The sequence below is a fragment of the Phocoena sinus genome, chromosome 4, assembly GCF_008692025.1.
Source record: "Phocoena sinus isolate mPhoSin1 chromosome 4, mPhoSin1.pri, whole genome shotgun sequence".
Classification (NCBI taxonomy): domain Eukaryota; kingdom Metazoa; phylum Chordata; class Mammalia; order Artiodactyla; family Phocoenidae; genus Phocoena; species Phocoena sinus.
The window spans coordinates 35,513,258-35,529,229 of record NC_045766.1 but is presented as its reverse complement, the minus strand read 5'-3'; the positions used below and the strand labels follow the sequence as shown (position 1 = coordinate 35,529,229).

Genomic DNA, 15,972 nt, shown 5'->3' with positions numbered 1-15,972 from the left:
GGAACTGATTGCCAAGTGACATGAGGGAACTTTGGGAGGGATGGAAATGTTCTGTATCTTGACTGGGGTAGGGGTTACATGGGGATATATGTTTGTCAAAACTCGAATTGTACACTTAAAGATCTGTGCACTTCACTACATGTACATTTTTACCTCTACAAAAACAAGCAAAATAAATCACCTATTTGTGACCTTTTTCAAACTACCATTTCTCTCCACAAACTGAAAGACAATGTTACAATAAGCAACTGTTACCCTCAGCCTTCAGGGGCACTGGATGGTCAAGCTCTGCCATGGTGTCAATAACAAGGCCAACACTCACTCAAACCTAAGAGCCACTCATGTTTCAAAACCAAAAGCCTATCAAGTTAAATCCACTTATGTGGATTGATTAATCATCCATTAAAAGTTTATACTTTTATCCCTAAAAATTTTTAGTCTAACCCAAGCTACATCCACTCGAAGTATACCAATTACCTCCAAAAGAGCTATCTTCTTCAGTGTGATTCTCTAAGTCTTGTGCCTTATTTTACCCAATCAGATGTTGGACTTGGAAGGAACATATCTCACAGTTCAATACAGTAATGCATTAATATGAAAATGATCCACTAAAATGTAAACTAGGGTCTCAGTCCAAAAACTGATCACACAAAGCAAGTTTAGTAAAAAGTAAATGGTAGGGAATTCCTTGGTGGTCCAGTGGTTAGGACTCCCGGCTTCCACTGAAGGGGTCACGGGTTCAATCCCTGGTCAGGGAACTAAGATTCCACGTGCCACTGGGCACAGCCAAAAAAAAAAAAAAAAAAGTGAATGGTATCCCAACTCATTCTATGAAGCCAGAGTACTGTCCTGATACCAAAACCAAAGACATCACAAGAAAACTCCCAGCCATTATCTCTTTCTTTCCGTATTTTGGCTGCATCAGGTCTTAGTTGTGGCACACAGGATCTTTCGTGGCAGCGTGCAGGTTTCTCTCTAATTGGGGTGTGCAGGTTTTCCCTTCTCTAGTTGTGGCACATGAGCTCAGCAGTTGTGGCGCCCAGGCTTATTTGCCCTGCAGCATGTGGGATCTTAGTTCCATGACCAGGGATCGAACCCGTGTCTCCTGCATTGGAAGGCAGATTCTTTACCACTGGACCACCAGGGAAGTCCTCAAGCCATTATCTCTTATGAATGTAGATGTAAAAATCAACAAATGTATTAACAAGCCAAATCCAGCAACTTACAAAAAAGGATTATACACCATGGCCAAGTGAGATTTATCCCAGGAATGCAAGTTTGGTTTAATATCCCAAAATCAATTAATCTAACGTATCCACACAATAAAGAACAAAAACCATATGATGGTCAGAATATATGCAGAGAAAGCATTTGTCAAAAATCCAACATCTTAACATAATAAAGACAATCAACAAACGAACAGAAGGAAATGCCCTCAATCTGATAAACAGCATATATGAAAACCCCACAGTCAACATTATACTTAATGGGTAAAGACTAAATGCTTTCCCCTCAACTAAGATCAGGAACAAAGACTTCTGCCCTCACCACTTCTATGCAAAAGTATGAGGTATTAGGCAGGGCAATTAAGCCAGAAAGTGAAATTAAAAGTATCCAGAATGGAAAGGAAAAGTAAAACTATCTCTATTTGCAGATGACATGATCTTATATAAAGAAAATCCTGAGAGTTCCATTAATATACTATTAGAATAAAAACGTTTGGTAAGGTAGTAGGATACAAAATAAATACACAAAAATCAACTGTATACACTTGTAATAAAACAATCCAAATATGTAATTAAGATTAAAATTCCACTTACAATATCATCAAAAAGAATAAAACAATTTAACTAAAGAAGTGCAAAACCTATACTTAAAAAGCTATGTAACACTACTGAAAGATTTAGACATAAGTGGGAAAACATCCCATGTATGTGTCAGAAAACTTAATACTGTTAAGATAGTACTAATCCCCATATTGATCCACAGATTCAATGTAATCTCTATCAAAAGCCTTTGCAGAAATTGATAAGCTTATCCTAAAATTCATACAGAAAGTCAAGGGACCCAGAATAGCCAAAACAAGCTTAGAAAAGAAGAACAAAGCTGGCAGACTCACATGTCCCAATTTCAAAGCTACAAAATGACGACAATGTGATATTGGCAAAAGGATAGACATACAGATAATGGGACAGAACTAGAGTCCAAAAATAAACGGTCAACTGATTTCTGAGGAGGGTGCCAAGGTCATTCAAAAGTAAAATAATATTTTTTTCAAAAAACAGTACTGCAACAAGTGGACAGCCACAAATTTAAAAAATGAAGTTGGTACCTTGCCTTATAGCATATACAAAAATTAGCTAAAACAGATGAAAGACCTAAATATAAAAATTAAAATTATAAAACTTTTAAAAAGCATAGGCAATTGCACAAACTCTTCAGGATCTTGAATTAAGAAATGTTTCTTAGATATGACAACAAAAGCACAGTGACAAAATTTAAAAAAATAAGTAGCACTTCATGAAAACTAGAAGATTTATGGGACTTCCCTGGTGGTCCAGTGGTTAAGAATCCGCCTTCCAATGCAGGGCATGCCTGTTCGATCCCTGGTCAGTGAACTAAGATTCCACATGCCGCAGGGTAACTAAGCCCATGCACCACAACTACTGAGCCCGCACGCCACAACTAGAGAGAAGCCCGCATGCCATAACTTAAGACCTGACACAGCCAAAAATAAAATAAGTAAATAAACAAAATTAGCTAGGCCTATTAAAAAAAAATTTTTTTTAAAAAGCTTTTATTTGGCAGAAGACATCATTAAGAAAGTGAAAAACAGCATATAGAATGGCAGAAAATATCTGCAAATCATATTTCTGATAAGAGACCTGTCACTAAAATAAAGAATTCTTACAACTCAGTAAAAAGACAAATAACCCATCTTCAAAATGGGCAAAAGATCTGAACAGACATTTCTTCCAATAAAATATACAAATGGTCAATAAGCACACAAAAAGATGCTCATGATAATCCTTCAGTAGGGAAATGCAAATCAAAACCACAATGAAATATCACTTCATACTCACTATGATGGCTATAATCAAAAAGACATGTGTTAACAAGGATGTGGAGAAATTGGAACCTCATATACTGCTGTCAGAAATGTAAAATACTGCAGCCACTTTGGAAAACAGTCCGACAGTTCACTGAAAGGTTAAATATAAAATTACCACATGACCCAGCAATTCCCCTTCCAGGTATATACCCCTGAGAAATGAAAAATTATTTCTATATAAAAACCTATACAGGAATATTCATAGCAGCATTATCCATAATAGCCAAACAATGTAAACAACCCAATGTCCATCCACTGATGAATAGATAAATAAAAGGTGCTATATCCATACAATGGAATATTATTTGCTAATAAAAAGGAATAAAGTACTTACACATACTACCAGACGTATGAACTTTGAAAGCATTATGTTAAATAAAAGAAGCCAGTCACAAGAGATCACATTTTGTAAGATTCTAGTCATATAAAATGTCCAAAGTAGGCAAATCTATAGAAAATAGATTAGTAGTTGCCTAGGGTTGGGAGGGAGAGGCGGGGGGTGGGGGGAATGAGGACTGACTGCTAAAGGATACAGAATTTCTTTTGGGGTAATGAGAATGTTTAAAAATAGACTGTGGTGATGGCTGCACAAATCTGTGAATATACTAATAACTATTGAATTGTGCCATTTAAACGGGGGTAGGGCAGAATTTTATGGTATTTGAATTATATCTGAATTAAGCTTTTACAAAAATAAATTTTTTTGAGAAAACTATGGTAGAATCTAGGTGGTGGACACAAATGTTGACTAAAATTTCTTTTAACCTGCTTGTCTGAAATTTTTCATGAAATGTTAAAAGCAGGAAAAATCACAGCATAAAAAAGTTTCACCATTACCAATAACACACCAAAACAATGATCTATCCACAACCATTTTTATGCATCTAGAGTCTCCCAAATTAATCAGGGACTGTTCACCCAAAAGTTGTCCAAAGCGGATTTTAGAATTCTGGAGTCCCTGATTTACATTCACAACGAAACTCAGAGAATAAGAATTAGTTCTCCAAATTACAAACAAGGTGAGGGTGACTTAATTTTACGTAAACCTCCGTTGAGTTTTGAGAATGAAAAGTATTCTGTTCACCTGTTGGCAAACAGGACAAATAGGGAATTTTACATGTCCAGGCAGTTTTAAAGGTTTGGGAAACATCCTCTGCAAATGTTATGGCAGACTAGAGCAGATTATTTTACCTTTTGGCCAGTTTCAACATTGCTGGTTCTCAAGTTTTAGAAAGCAAGTAATTTGACACTGAATTTTTTTTTTTTTTGGCCATATTGGGTCTTCGTTGTTGCACGCGGGTTTTCTCTAGTTGCAGCGAGCGAGGGCTACTCTTCGTTGGGGTGCGCATGCTTCTCATTGTGGTGGCTTCTGTTGCTGCAGAGCACGGGCTCTAGCCACGCAGGTTTCAGTAGTTGCAGCATACGGGCTCAGTAGTTGCAGCACACGGGCCCTAAAGTTAGGAGGTTTCGGTAGTTGTGGCAGGTGGGCTCAGCAGTTGCAGTGCAAGCTCTAGGGCACACGGGCTTCAGTAGTTGTGGCTCACGGGCTCTACAGCACAGGCTCCGTAGTTGTGGCACATGTGCTTAGCTGCTCCACAGCATGTGGGATCTTCCCAGACCAGGGATCAAACCCACGTCCCCTACACTGGCAGACAGATTCTTAACCACTGCACCTCCAGGGAAGTCCTGATACTTAATTTTTAAGAAGTTTAGAATAACTCCTAGAATAGTTACTAATTCAGAAAAAAACTATTTTAATGTATACACATTAGGCTTGAATTTTAGCCAAATTTTAAATACATGTCACTAGAGAAATCAAGATCCAAATTCAGGATGATATGTACTCTATAACTTGAGTGACCATATGGCCCAGTTTGCCCAGGACTGTACTAATTTAGAGCTGTTATTCCCACATCCCACCCAACTTAACAATTGTCTCATGTTTTTCATTTTTTAAATATTATTATGAATAACTGCATTAAAGTAAGATAGTATGGGTTTGTTATATTTCCACTTTATACTTCCACCTTCTACCATGGCTTTGCCTAGTACTCTGTGGAGTACAGGTGAAGTTAACAGAGTTTTCACTTCAACTTCTAGTTAAATCTAAAAACCAACCACTGAGAACCCATCTCTCTCTTTCCTGACCCTTTCCTGATCAAAGAAGTACACCTGGACACTAACCCTATCCAGATGTGGGTGCTGATAGCAGAATGTTTGAAGCTGCTGTCCCGGCCAGCCACTTGGTGTACATGCTAGTTGTGCCACAGCCACTCTTCAGCTTGCAAAATGCACATAACCTCCAGGCCTCCATCAGCTGGGCCAGTGGGATATGTAAGGTGTTTGTAAGGCGTTTGTGAAATACATACAGGAAAGAGACTCTGTGTATTCCTGTGCATAATGTACAGAGAGAGTAATCTGCACTTAATGCTACAGTAGTTTCACTATTTATTTAATTGGATTTACACGATACAGCAAATATTTATTTTATTTGGTGACATTTCACAGCAATTATTATAAATATAAATTATTTTTAGCATCTCCTTTTATGCTCAAGTGCCCCAGTTTACACAAAGAGTATATGGTCACACTACAATAAACAACAACCTTATTCCCTATCACGGTGTAGTGGACTACATGAGGGAATTCATAGACATAACTACATAAAGCATCTTCTGGGTCCTCAAAACCATGAACCCGAAGGGATGGCAAGGGTCAGCCAACCAGAAAACTAACTAATATCACACTATTACTATAGTAAAGCTATTTTTGAACTGCCGTGATTCTTAAACAAATACAAAAAAAACAAACCAATTCTACATGACATGAACATTCTATACAACCTAAAACTATATATGTGATACATAGATTCTAAGTTCTATTACTTCTTTGTTGATTCATAAAGTGCTTCAGAATCATAAAGTGCTTCAGAATCACATATTAACCCTGAGGACTTCATTGACTTTGAGCATCTAAACAGAGTTTAGGTTAGAAGGAGGCATGAAAACAGTTTAAGTACCTTAACAAAGAAAAACTCCATTGTTTTGGATAGCAAATAATTATTCATTACTTCAAACGGCACCTTTTAAAATATAACTCATTAAATAGCCTTAAAAAGTACCAAACACATTTGAACGAGTATAGGACAAAACTATGTATTTTTTTAATTCTTAAAAGACAATTATTTTCCTTAAGAGACAAGTTGGCCCAAGGTGATCCGAGGTTCCTGGAGGAATTTCAAAACGTTTCAAGTCTAAGAACAGAAAACAATAAAAAACATTCCTTTTGCCCGTAACAGCTCTTACATTCTAGATGAATACCTTAACAGACAGGACAAAATCAGGAGGAAAAACAAATATCCAACTTTGACCTTTGAAAAAAATGTACTATAGGGTTATCACAGAAGGATAGTTTTTCCATTCTCAATGAACCCCAAATAAAAATCTCAGGTCACCTTTTCATTCAGTTCAAAACTTAAATTTGAAAATGGCAGATTTAAATTTTCAACATTAGATGTCATTAAAGATTCTGTATCACATGCAATCAATAAGTATTTATAATAAAAAACCTTAAAAAAAAAAAAAACCTTTAACTCAAGTATGATATACTGTAGTCAACATCTCAGTGAAGGTGGTGGGGCAGGTCTTACATCTACTCCAAAAGAGTCTAAGGTTTAGGAAGAGACCTTCAAGACAGTGGAGGAGTAAGACATGGAGATCACCTTCCTCGCCACAGATACATCAGAAATACATTATATGTGGAACAGTCCTACAGAACACCAACTGAATGCTGGTAGCAGACCTCAGACTTCCCAAAAGGGTAGTGGTGCTCCAGCTGGGAATCAGGCCTATGCCTCTGAGGTGGGAGAGCCGAGTTCAGGACACAGGTCCACCACAGACCTCCCAGCTCCATGTAATATCAAATGGGGAAAGCTCTCCCAGAGATCTCCATCTCAATGCTAAAACCCACCTCTACTCAAGAACCAGCAACCTACAGTGCTGGACACCCTATGCCAAACAACCAGCAAGATAAGAACACAACCCCACCCATTAGCAGAGAGGCTGCCTAAAATCATAAGGTCACAGACACCCAAAAACACACCAACGGACGCAGTCCTGCCCAACAGAAAGACAAGATCCAGCCTCATCCACCAGAACACAGGCACTAGTCCCCTCCACCAGGAAGCCTACACAACTCACTGAACCAACCTGAGCCACTGGTGGCAGACACCAAAAACAAGAGAAACTACGAACCTGCAGCCTGTGAAAAGGAGACCCCAAACACAGTAAATTAAGCAAAATTACAAGACAGAGAAACACACATCAGATGAAAGAGCAAGGTAAAAACCCACCAGACCAAACAAATGAGGAGGAAACAGGCAGTCTACCTCAAAAAGAATTCAGGGTAATGATAGTAAATATGATGCAAAATCTTGGAAAGAGCCTGGAAAAAATACAAAAAACATTTAACAAGGACCTAGAAGAACTAAAGAACAAACAAACAATGATGAAAAACACAATATGAAATTAAAAATTCTCTAGAAGGAATCAATAGCAGAATAACTGAGGCACAAGAATGGATAAGTGACCTGAAAGATAAATAGTAGAAATAACTACCGCAGAGCAGAATAAAGAAAAAAGAATGAAAAGAATTGAGAACAGGCTTAGACATCTCTGGGACAACATTAAATGCACCAACATTCGAATTATAGGGGTCCCAGAGGAGAAGAGAAAAAGAAAGGGACTGAGAAAATATTTGAAGAGATTATAGTTGAAAACTTCCCTAACATGGGAAAGGAAAATAGCCACCCAAATCCGGGAAGAGCAGAGTGTCGCATACAGGATAAATCCAAGGAGAAAACACACCAAGATGAATATTAATCAAACAAACTATCTAAAATTAAGTACAAAGAAATTAAGTACAAATTCAACAAACTATCTAAAATTAAGTACAAAGAAAAAATATTAAAAGCAGCAAGGGAAAAACAACAAATAGCATACAAGAGAATCCCCAAAAGGTTAAAAGCTGATCTTTCAGCAGAAACTCTGCAAGCCAGAAGGGAGTGGCAGCACATATTTAAAGTGATGAAAGGGAAAAACCTACAAACAAGATTACTCTACCCAGCAAGGATCTCATTCAGATTCAACAGAGAAATTAAAATCTTTATAGACAAGCAAAAGCCAAGAGAATTCAGCAATACCAAACCAGCTTTACAACAAAGGCTAAAGGAACTTCTCTAGGCAGACAACACAAGAGAATGAAAAGACCTACAATAACAAACCTAAAACAATTAAGAAAATGGTCATAGGAATGTACATATCGATAATTAGCTTAAATGTAAAAGGATTAAATGCTCCCACCAAAAGACACAGACTGGCTGAATGGATACAAAAACAAGACCCGTATATATACTGTCTACAAGAGACCCACTTCAGACCTACAGACACATACAGAATGAAAGTGAGGGGATGGAAAAAGATATTCCATGCAAACGGAGACCAAAAGAAAGCTGGAGTAGCAATACTCATATCAGATAAAATAGACATTAAAATAAAGAATGTTTCAAGAGACAAGGAAGGACACTACATAATGATCAAAGGATCAATCCAAGAAGAACATATAACAATTGTAAATATATATGCACCCAACATAGGAGTATCTCAACACATAAGGCAACTGCTGACAGCTATAAAAGAGAAAATCGACAGTAACACAATCATAGTGGGGGACTTAAACACCTCACTTACACCAATGGACAGGTCCTCCAGACAGAAAACTAATAAGGAAACATAACCTTTAAATGACACAACAGACCAGATAGATTTAATTGATATTTACAGGACATTCCATCCAAAAACAGCAGATTACACTTTCTTCTCAAGTGCACACGGCACATTCTCCAGGATAGAGCATATCTTGGGTCACAAATCAAGCCTTGGTAAGTTTAAGAAAATTGAAATCGTATCAAGTATCTTTTCCAACCACAATGCTATAACACTACGTATCATTACAGGAAAAATTCTATAAAAAATACAAACACAGGGCTTCCCTGGTGGCGCAGTGGTTGACAGTCCACCTGCCGATACAGGGGACGTGGGTTCGTGCCCCGGCCCAGAAGGATCCCACATGCTGCGGAGCAGCTGGGCCTGTGAGCCATGGCCACTGAGCCTGCGCGTCTGGAGCCTGTGCTCTGCAAGGGGAGAGGCCACAACACTGAGAGGCCGCATACTGCAAAAAAAACAAAACAGAACAAAACAAAACAAACACATGGACGCTAAACAATACACTACTTAATAACCAAGAGATCACTGAAGAAATCAAAGAGGAAATCAAAAAATACCTAGAAACAAATGACAATGAAAACACAATGACCCAAAACCTATGGGACACAGCAAAAGCAGTTCTAAGAGGAAAGTTTAGAGCAATACAATCCTACATCAGGAAACAAGAAATATCTCAAATAAAGAACCTAACCTTACACCTAAAGAAATTAAAGAAGAAATTAAAGTAGAAGAAAAGAAATCATAAAGATCAGATCAGAAATAAATGAAAAAGAAATGAAGGAAATGCTGGCAAAGATCAATAAAACTAAAAGCTGGTTCCTTGAGAAGATAAACAAAATTAATAAACCTCTAGCCAGACCCATCAAGAAAAAAATGGAGAAGACTCAAATCAATAGAATTAGAAATGAAAAAGGAGAAGTAACAACTGACACTGCAGAAATACAAAGGATCATGAAAGATTACTACAAGCAACTATATGCCAATAAAATGTACAACCTGGAAGAAATCGACAAATTCTTAGAAAAGCACAACCTTCCGAGACTGAAACAGGAGGAAAAGGAAAATATAAACAGATGCATCACAAGCACTGAAATTGAGACTGTGATTAAAAATCTTCCAACAAACAAAAGCCCAGGACCAGATGGCTTCACAGGTGAATTCTATCAAACATTTAGAGAAGAGCTAACACCTATCCTACTCAAACTCCTCAAAAATACAGCAGAAGGAACCCTCCCAAACTCATTCTACAAGGCCACCATCAACCTGATACCAAAACTCGACAAAGATGTCACAAAGAAAGAAAACAACAGGCCAATATCACTGATGAACATAGATGCAAAAATCCTCAACAAAATACTAGCAAACAGAACCCAACAGCACATTAAAGGGATCATACACCATAATGATGAAGTGAGCTTTATCCCAGAAATGCAAGGATTCTTCAATATACGCAAATCAATCAATGTGATAAACCATATTAAAAAATTGAAGAATAAAAACCGTATGATCATCTCAATAGATGCAGAAAAAGCTTCTGACAAAATTCAACACCATTTGATAAAAAACCCTCCAGAAAGTAGGCATAGAGGGAACGTACCTCAACATAATAAAGGCCATATATGACAAACCCACAGCCAACATCATTCTCAATGGTGAAAAACTGAAACCATTTCCTCTAAGATCAGGAACAAGACAAAGTTGTCCACCCTCAGCACTATAATTTAACATAGTTTTCGAAGTTTTAGCCACAGCAATCAGAGAAGAAAAAGAAATAAAAGGAATCCAAATCAGAGAAGAAAAAGTAAAGCTGTCACTGTTTGCAGATGACATGATAATATACATAGAGAATCCTAAAGATGCTACCAGAAAACTACTAGAGCTAATCACTGAATTTGGCAAAGTAGCAGGATACAAAATTAATGCACAGAAACCTCTTGCATTCCTATACATTAATGATGAAAAATGTGAAAGAGAAATTAAGGAAGCACTCCCATTTACCACTGCAACAAAAAGAATAAAATACCTAGGAATAAACCTACCTAAGGAGACAAAACACCTGTATGCAGAAAAGTATAAGACACTGATGAAAGAAATTACAGATGATACCAACAGATGGAGGGATATACCATGTCCTTGGACTGGAAGAATCAACACTGTGAAAATGACTATACCACCCAAAGCAATATACAAATTCAATGCAATCCCTATCAAATTACCAGGGACATTTTTCACAGAACCAGAGCAAAAAATTTCACAATTTGTATGGAAACACAAAGACCCAACAGCCAAAACAATCTTGAGAAAGAAAAACGGAGCTGGAGGAATCAGGCTCCCGGACTTCAGACTATACTACAAAGCTACAGTAATCAACACAGTATGGTACTAGCACAAAAACAGAAATACAGATCAATGGAACAGGATAGAAAGCCCAGAGATAAACCCACACACATATGGTCAACTTACTTTTGATAAAGGAGGCAACAATATACAATGGAGAAAAGACAGCCTCTTCAATAGTGGTGCTTGGAAAACTGGATAGCTACATGTAAAAGAATGAAATTAAAACACTCCCTAACACCATACACAAAAATAAACTCAAAACGGATTAAAAACCTAAATGTAAGGCCATACACCATAAATCTCTTAGAGGAAAACATAGGCAGAACACTCTATGACATAAATCACAGCAAGCTCCTTTTTGACCCACCTCCTAGAGAAATGTAAATAAAAACATAATTAAACAAATGGAGGCTTCCCTGGTGGCGCAGTGGTTGAGAGTCCGCCTGCCGATGCAGGGGACACAGGTTTGTGCCCCGGTCCGGGAAGATCCCACATGCCGCGGAGCAGCTGGGCCCGCGAGCCATGGCCACTGAGCCTGCGCGTCCAGAGCCTGTGCTCCACAATGGGAGAGGCCACAACAGTGAGAGGCCCGCATACCATAAAAAAATAAAATAAAATAAAATAATAAACAAATGGGACCTAATGAAACTTAAAAGCTTCTGCACAGGTAAGGAAACCATAAACAAGATGAAAAGACAACCCTCACAATGGGAGAAAATACTTGCAAATGAAGCAACTGACAAAGGATTAATCTCCAAAATTTACAAGCAGCTCATGCAGTTCAATAACAAAAAAACAAAGAACCCAATCCAAAAATGGGCAGAAGACCTAAATAGACATTTCTCCAAAGAAGATATACAGATTGCCAACAAATACATGAAAGCATGCTCAACATCACTAATCATGAGAGAGATGCAAATCAAAACTACAATGAGGTTATCACCTCACACCAGTCAGTATGGCCATCGTCAAAAAATCTACAAAGAATAAATGCAGTATGGAGGTTCCTTAAAAAACTAAAAATAGAACTACCATATGACCCAGCAACCCCACTACTGGGCATATACCCTCTGAAAACCGTAATTCAAAAAGAGTCACATACCACAATGTTCATTGCAGCTCTATTTACAATTGCCAGGACATGGAAGCAACCTAAGTGTCCATCAACAGATGAATGGATAAAGAAGATGTGGCACATATATACAATGGAATATTACTCAGCCATAAAAAGAAACAAAACTGAGTTATTTGTAGTGAGGTGGATGGACCTAGAGACTGTCATACAGAGTGAAGTAAGGCAGAAGAAAAATAAATACTGTATGCTAACACATATATATGGCATCTAAAAAAAAAAAGGTTCTGAAGAACATACGGGCAGGACAGGAATAAAGATGCAGATGTAGAGAATGGACTTGAGGACACAAGGAGGGGGAAGGGTAAGATGGGACGAAGTGAGAAAGTGGTATAGACATATATACACTACCAAATTTAAAATAGATAGCTAGTGGGAAGCAGCCGCATAGCACAGGGAGATCAGCTAGGTGCTTTGTGACCACGTAGAGGGATGGGATAGGGAGGGTGGGAGGGAGACCCAAGAGGAAGGAGATAGGGGGATATATGTATAGCTGATTCACTTTGTTATAAAGCAGAAACTAATACACCATTGTAAAGCAATTATACTCCAATAAAGATGTTTTTTAAAAAAAAGAGTCTAAGGCTTAGATGGGACTAAAAGTGGGAAACTTGACAAGTAGTCCAAAGAACATTACTCTTATAATCTTGCCTTAATAAAACTGAAAAAAGTTACTATGTCTAATATTTGCTACATACATATATTCATATACAACACTGAATAGTTGTAAAAACTTTTTAAAGAAAAGCTGACTGCCTATGCTCTTGTTTATGTGAGATAAGATCTTAACTAAATAACATTATATCAGCTGTTTAAGGAAAAGAATAATCTCTGCCTTGGATGGTTAACCACAGTAGCCCTGAAGAAAAAGAAAAGCCAGCTATGTTTTTTCAGCTTAGGAAGTTAGAACTCATAAAGATCCTTCCCAGCTCTAAAATGATACTCTGTGGGTAAAACAGCCCAAATCATTTTACAGAATTTAGGTAGGTCTCTCCCTAATTTCTATCATGCAAAAATGTCTTTTTCAAAAACCCTGAAAAATACTGAGATGTACCAGAACAGGAATCAAAATGAGCTCTTTCCCCACTTTATCAACTAAGATTTACACACAACTGTCAGAGGCACAATAGATGTACAACGTAAGCTTGGGTCCAGTACCTGTATTTCACACCAGAGGGAAAGGTGGTTTCAGTGGTAAGCTATGGAAAATAGATTCCTACTTAGATTTCTGGGTGGACCTCTCAGAATATCATATTTCACTTACTTTACTCTGCAACCCCCCCCATATTTAAACATCTCTTTACTTTAAATGTTTCTTATGATCAATGACACATCATTGATCATATCATCAGAACGTTTTTACATATTATGGCTTTACTTATAGGTTTTTTTTCCCCCTCCTTAGGAGTTCATGAAATAATCATAGATGTGATGAAATGTTATTTTCCTGGATTGCTCCTCTTGAAAATGCTTTCAATTTGTTTTACATCTAATTGTTAGTAAAGTAAAAAAAAAACAACAACAATGGGAATTCCCTGGCAGTCCGGTTGTTAGGACCCGGCGCTTTCACTGCCTGGGCCCAGGTTGGATCCCTAGTGTGGGAAGTAAGATCCCACAAGCAGCCAAGCAGCACAGCCGGGGAAAAAAAAAAAGAAAGAAAGAAAAAAAAAGAAGACACATGCTTGCTTATGCTACAAAACATAAAGAACCTTGAAATAAAAATAAGGTAACCAGCAATTCACCTGGGTCTCAGATATATCAAACTTATAAGATTCTCTTTAAAATTCAAGTTGAACAAAAAAAAACCACACCAGCTAGCAAGAATACTGTATGTTCCGTACACCGGAGTCAGGTAATTTGGAAACTGAATCTTTTAACTTCCTGCTGTCACTCAATTTTGTGTAAATACTGTTTTCAAATCAGCACATATTTTTCAAAGTCTGTAAATTAGGTTTGAATCCTCCTAATAACACAGTCATTTCCTCTACCAGCACAAAGATGAATCTTTTCAATGATTTTACGGCTCAAAATTAAAGGGAGAAGAAAAATGCTTTGTAAGTTAACTAGTGTACAGGAAAGAGCTGTATGTTGAGGTTTACATAAGCTTCTGAGGCCAAAAACTAAGAGTTAGCCTGTCTTCATTCCCCTTTATGATCTTGAGAAAGATCATAGTCTGAGCATTAGTTTTCCTCGGTTTAAAGGAGTTTATCAGCTACCTTAATCTTTACTAATTTGTTCAACAAATATTTATTTGAATGTTTACTAGAGAGTAAGCAATTACTAATGGAGAGGACCCACTAAGATGTGACTAGGCACCACCTTTATAAGAGAATACTCCCGAAAAGACAATTCTACCTGACTTAGAACACCAATTCCCACCTGATGTTTAAAGTTCCACACATCCTGAATGAAACGTAATGAAGTAATTTCTTTTAGCCGGGCCCTAAACAGCGTGTGGGAGGTAAATTTCGCTTAAATCGCAATTCAAAATCGCGCGGGTTCCCGCTGACAACACTGATTGTGCGGGTCTGAGAGAACTCCAGGCCAACGAAAATTTTAACACAGAAGTGAAAGCGAAGGTGCTCGATTCAGAAGCGAGACGAAAGAAGAGGGTCTGAAGAAGTGCGTCGGAGGTGACGAGAAACGCTGAGGCGGCCCAAACTACTCCCTCCACTCGGCACATTGAGATAACTTCTCCCGCACCCGGGACTCGCGACCCCCCCGGTTCCCGGGCGCGGTGGCGGCGGCCTGCGTCCCGGAAGGGGCTCGCAAAGGCCGGGAGCGGGTCCCATCGCAAACCAACTTGAAAAATAAGGAGTGAGCGGGATGGGGGCGGGGCTGGACACACGCTCCTTCCCTCGGAGAAGGATGGGGGGAGGGGAACGGAGTGAGCGACCCTCCGGCCACCGGCCCCGACCCCGGGAGGGCGCTGACGGGGGCTTGGGGGGAGGGCACGCGGTCAAGCGGCCTCATCCAGGGCCGGTCTCGCCGCCGCGGACCCCAAGGGGGGAAACCCGGCGAGCCCCACCGAGGACAGGCGGGAAACGGGGTGGCGGGAAGACTGGAGACCCGCCCAGCTCCAACGCCGCACGCGAGGCCCCGACCCCGCTCTGCCTTCGGCGGGCCCCGGGAGCTCCACAAAAGGCTGCCCGACTCCCGAAGGGGCTGGGTGAGGGCTGAGGAAGCCCCCCCTCACAGACAGACAGACAGTCACACACACACACACACACACAGAGACGTCCGCTCGCCTCCCTACCCCCACCCTCCGACCGCGCTCCGCGGGCTCTGAGCCCCACAGCGACGCGGGGGAGGCTGGGGCCAGCAGCGCGACCACGGGAAGCTGACGCCCTCCCCGACGCCAGGAGCTCAGCGGGCGCAGGAACCCCGACACGCAGACAAAAATCAACAAAGCACCTGCCGCTCCCGAGGAGAAAACATGCCACAGGCCCCGACTGGAGGCTCTCCGACGCGCCGCTGCCAGGGCCGCAGGGCTCCGCTGGCGGGCTGGGGGGAGGAGGCGGAGAAGGGCCCCGCGCGGTGGTTCCCCAGCCCCGGAGCCTTGCCTCCGTCCGGAAGCGGTGAGGCAGGGACCCCCCACGCCAGAG

At 39.7% G+C, this 15,972-nt stretch overlaps 1 protein-coding gene across 4 annotated transcripts in view; it reads right to left on the bottom strand.

Annotated features, from left to right (window-relative positions):
- The window catches only part of GMPS (guanine monophosphate synthase), a 102,885-nt gene that overhangs the window by 83,503 nt on the left and 3,410 nt on the right, over window positions 1–15,972 (bottom strand). The window contains exon 1 of one of the 4 annotated variants that reach the window (XM_032631212.1): window positions 15,782–15,972. The exons of the other annotated variants lie outside the window; for them this stretch is intronic. Coding sequence (XP_032487103.1) covers window positions 15,782–15,805 — 24 coding nt within the window. The 5' untranslated portion in view covers window positions 15,806–15,972. The remainder of the gene's footprint in view (window positions 1–15,781) is intronic. 4 annotated transcript variants of the gene reach the window in all.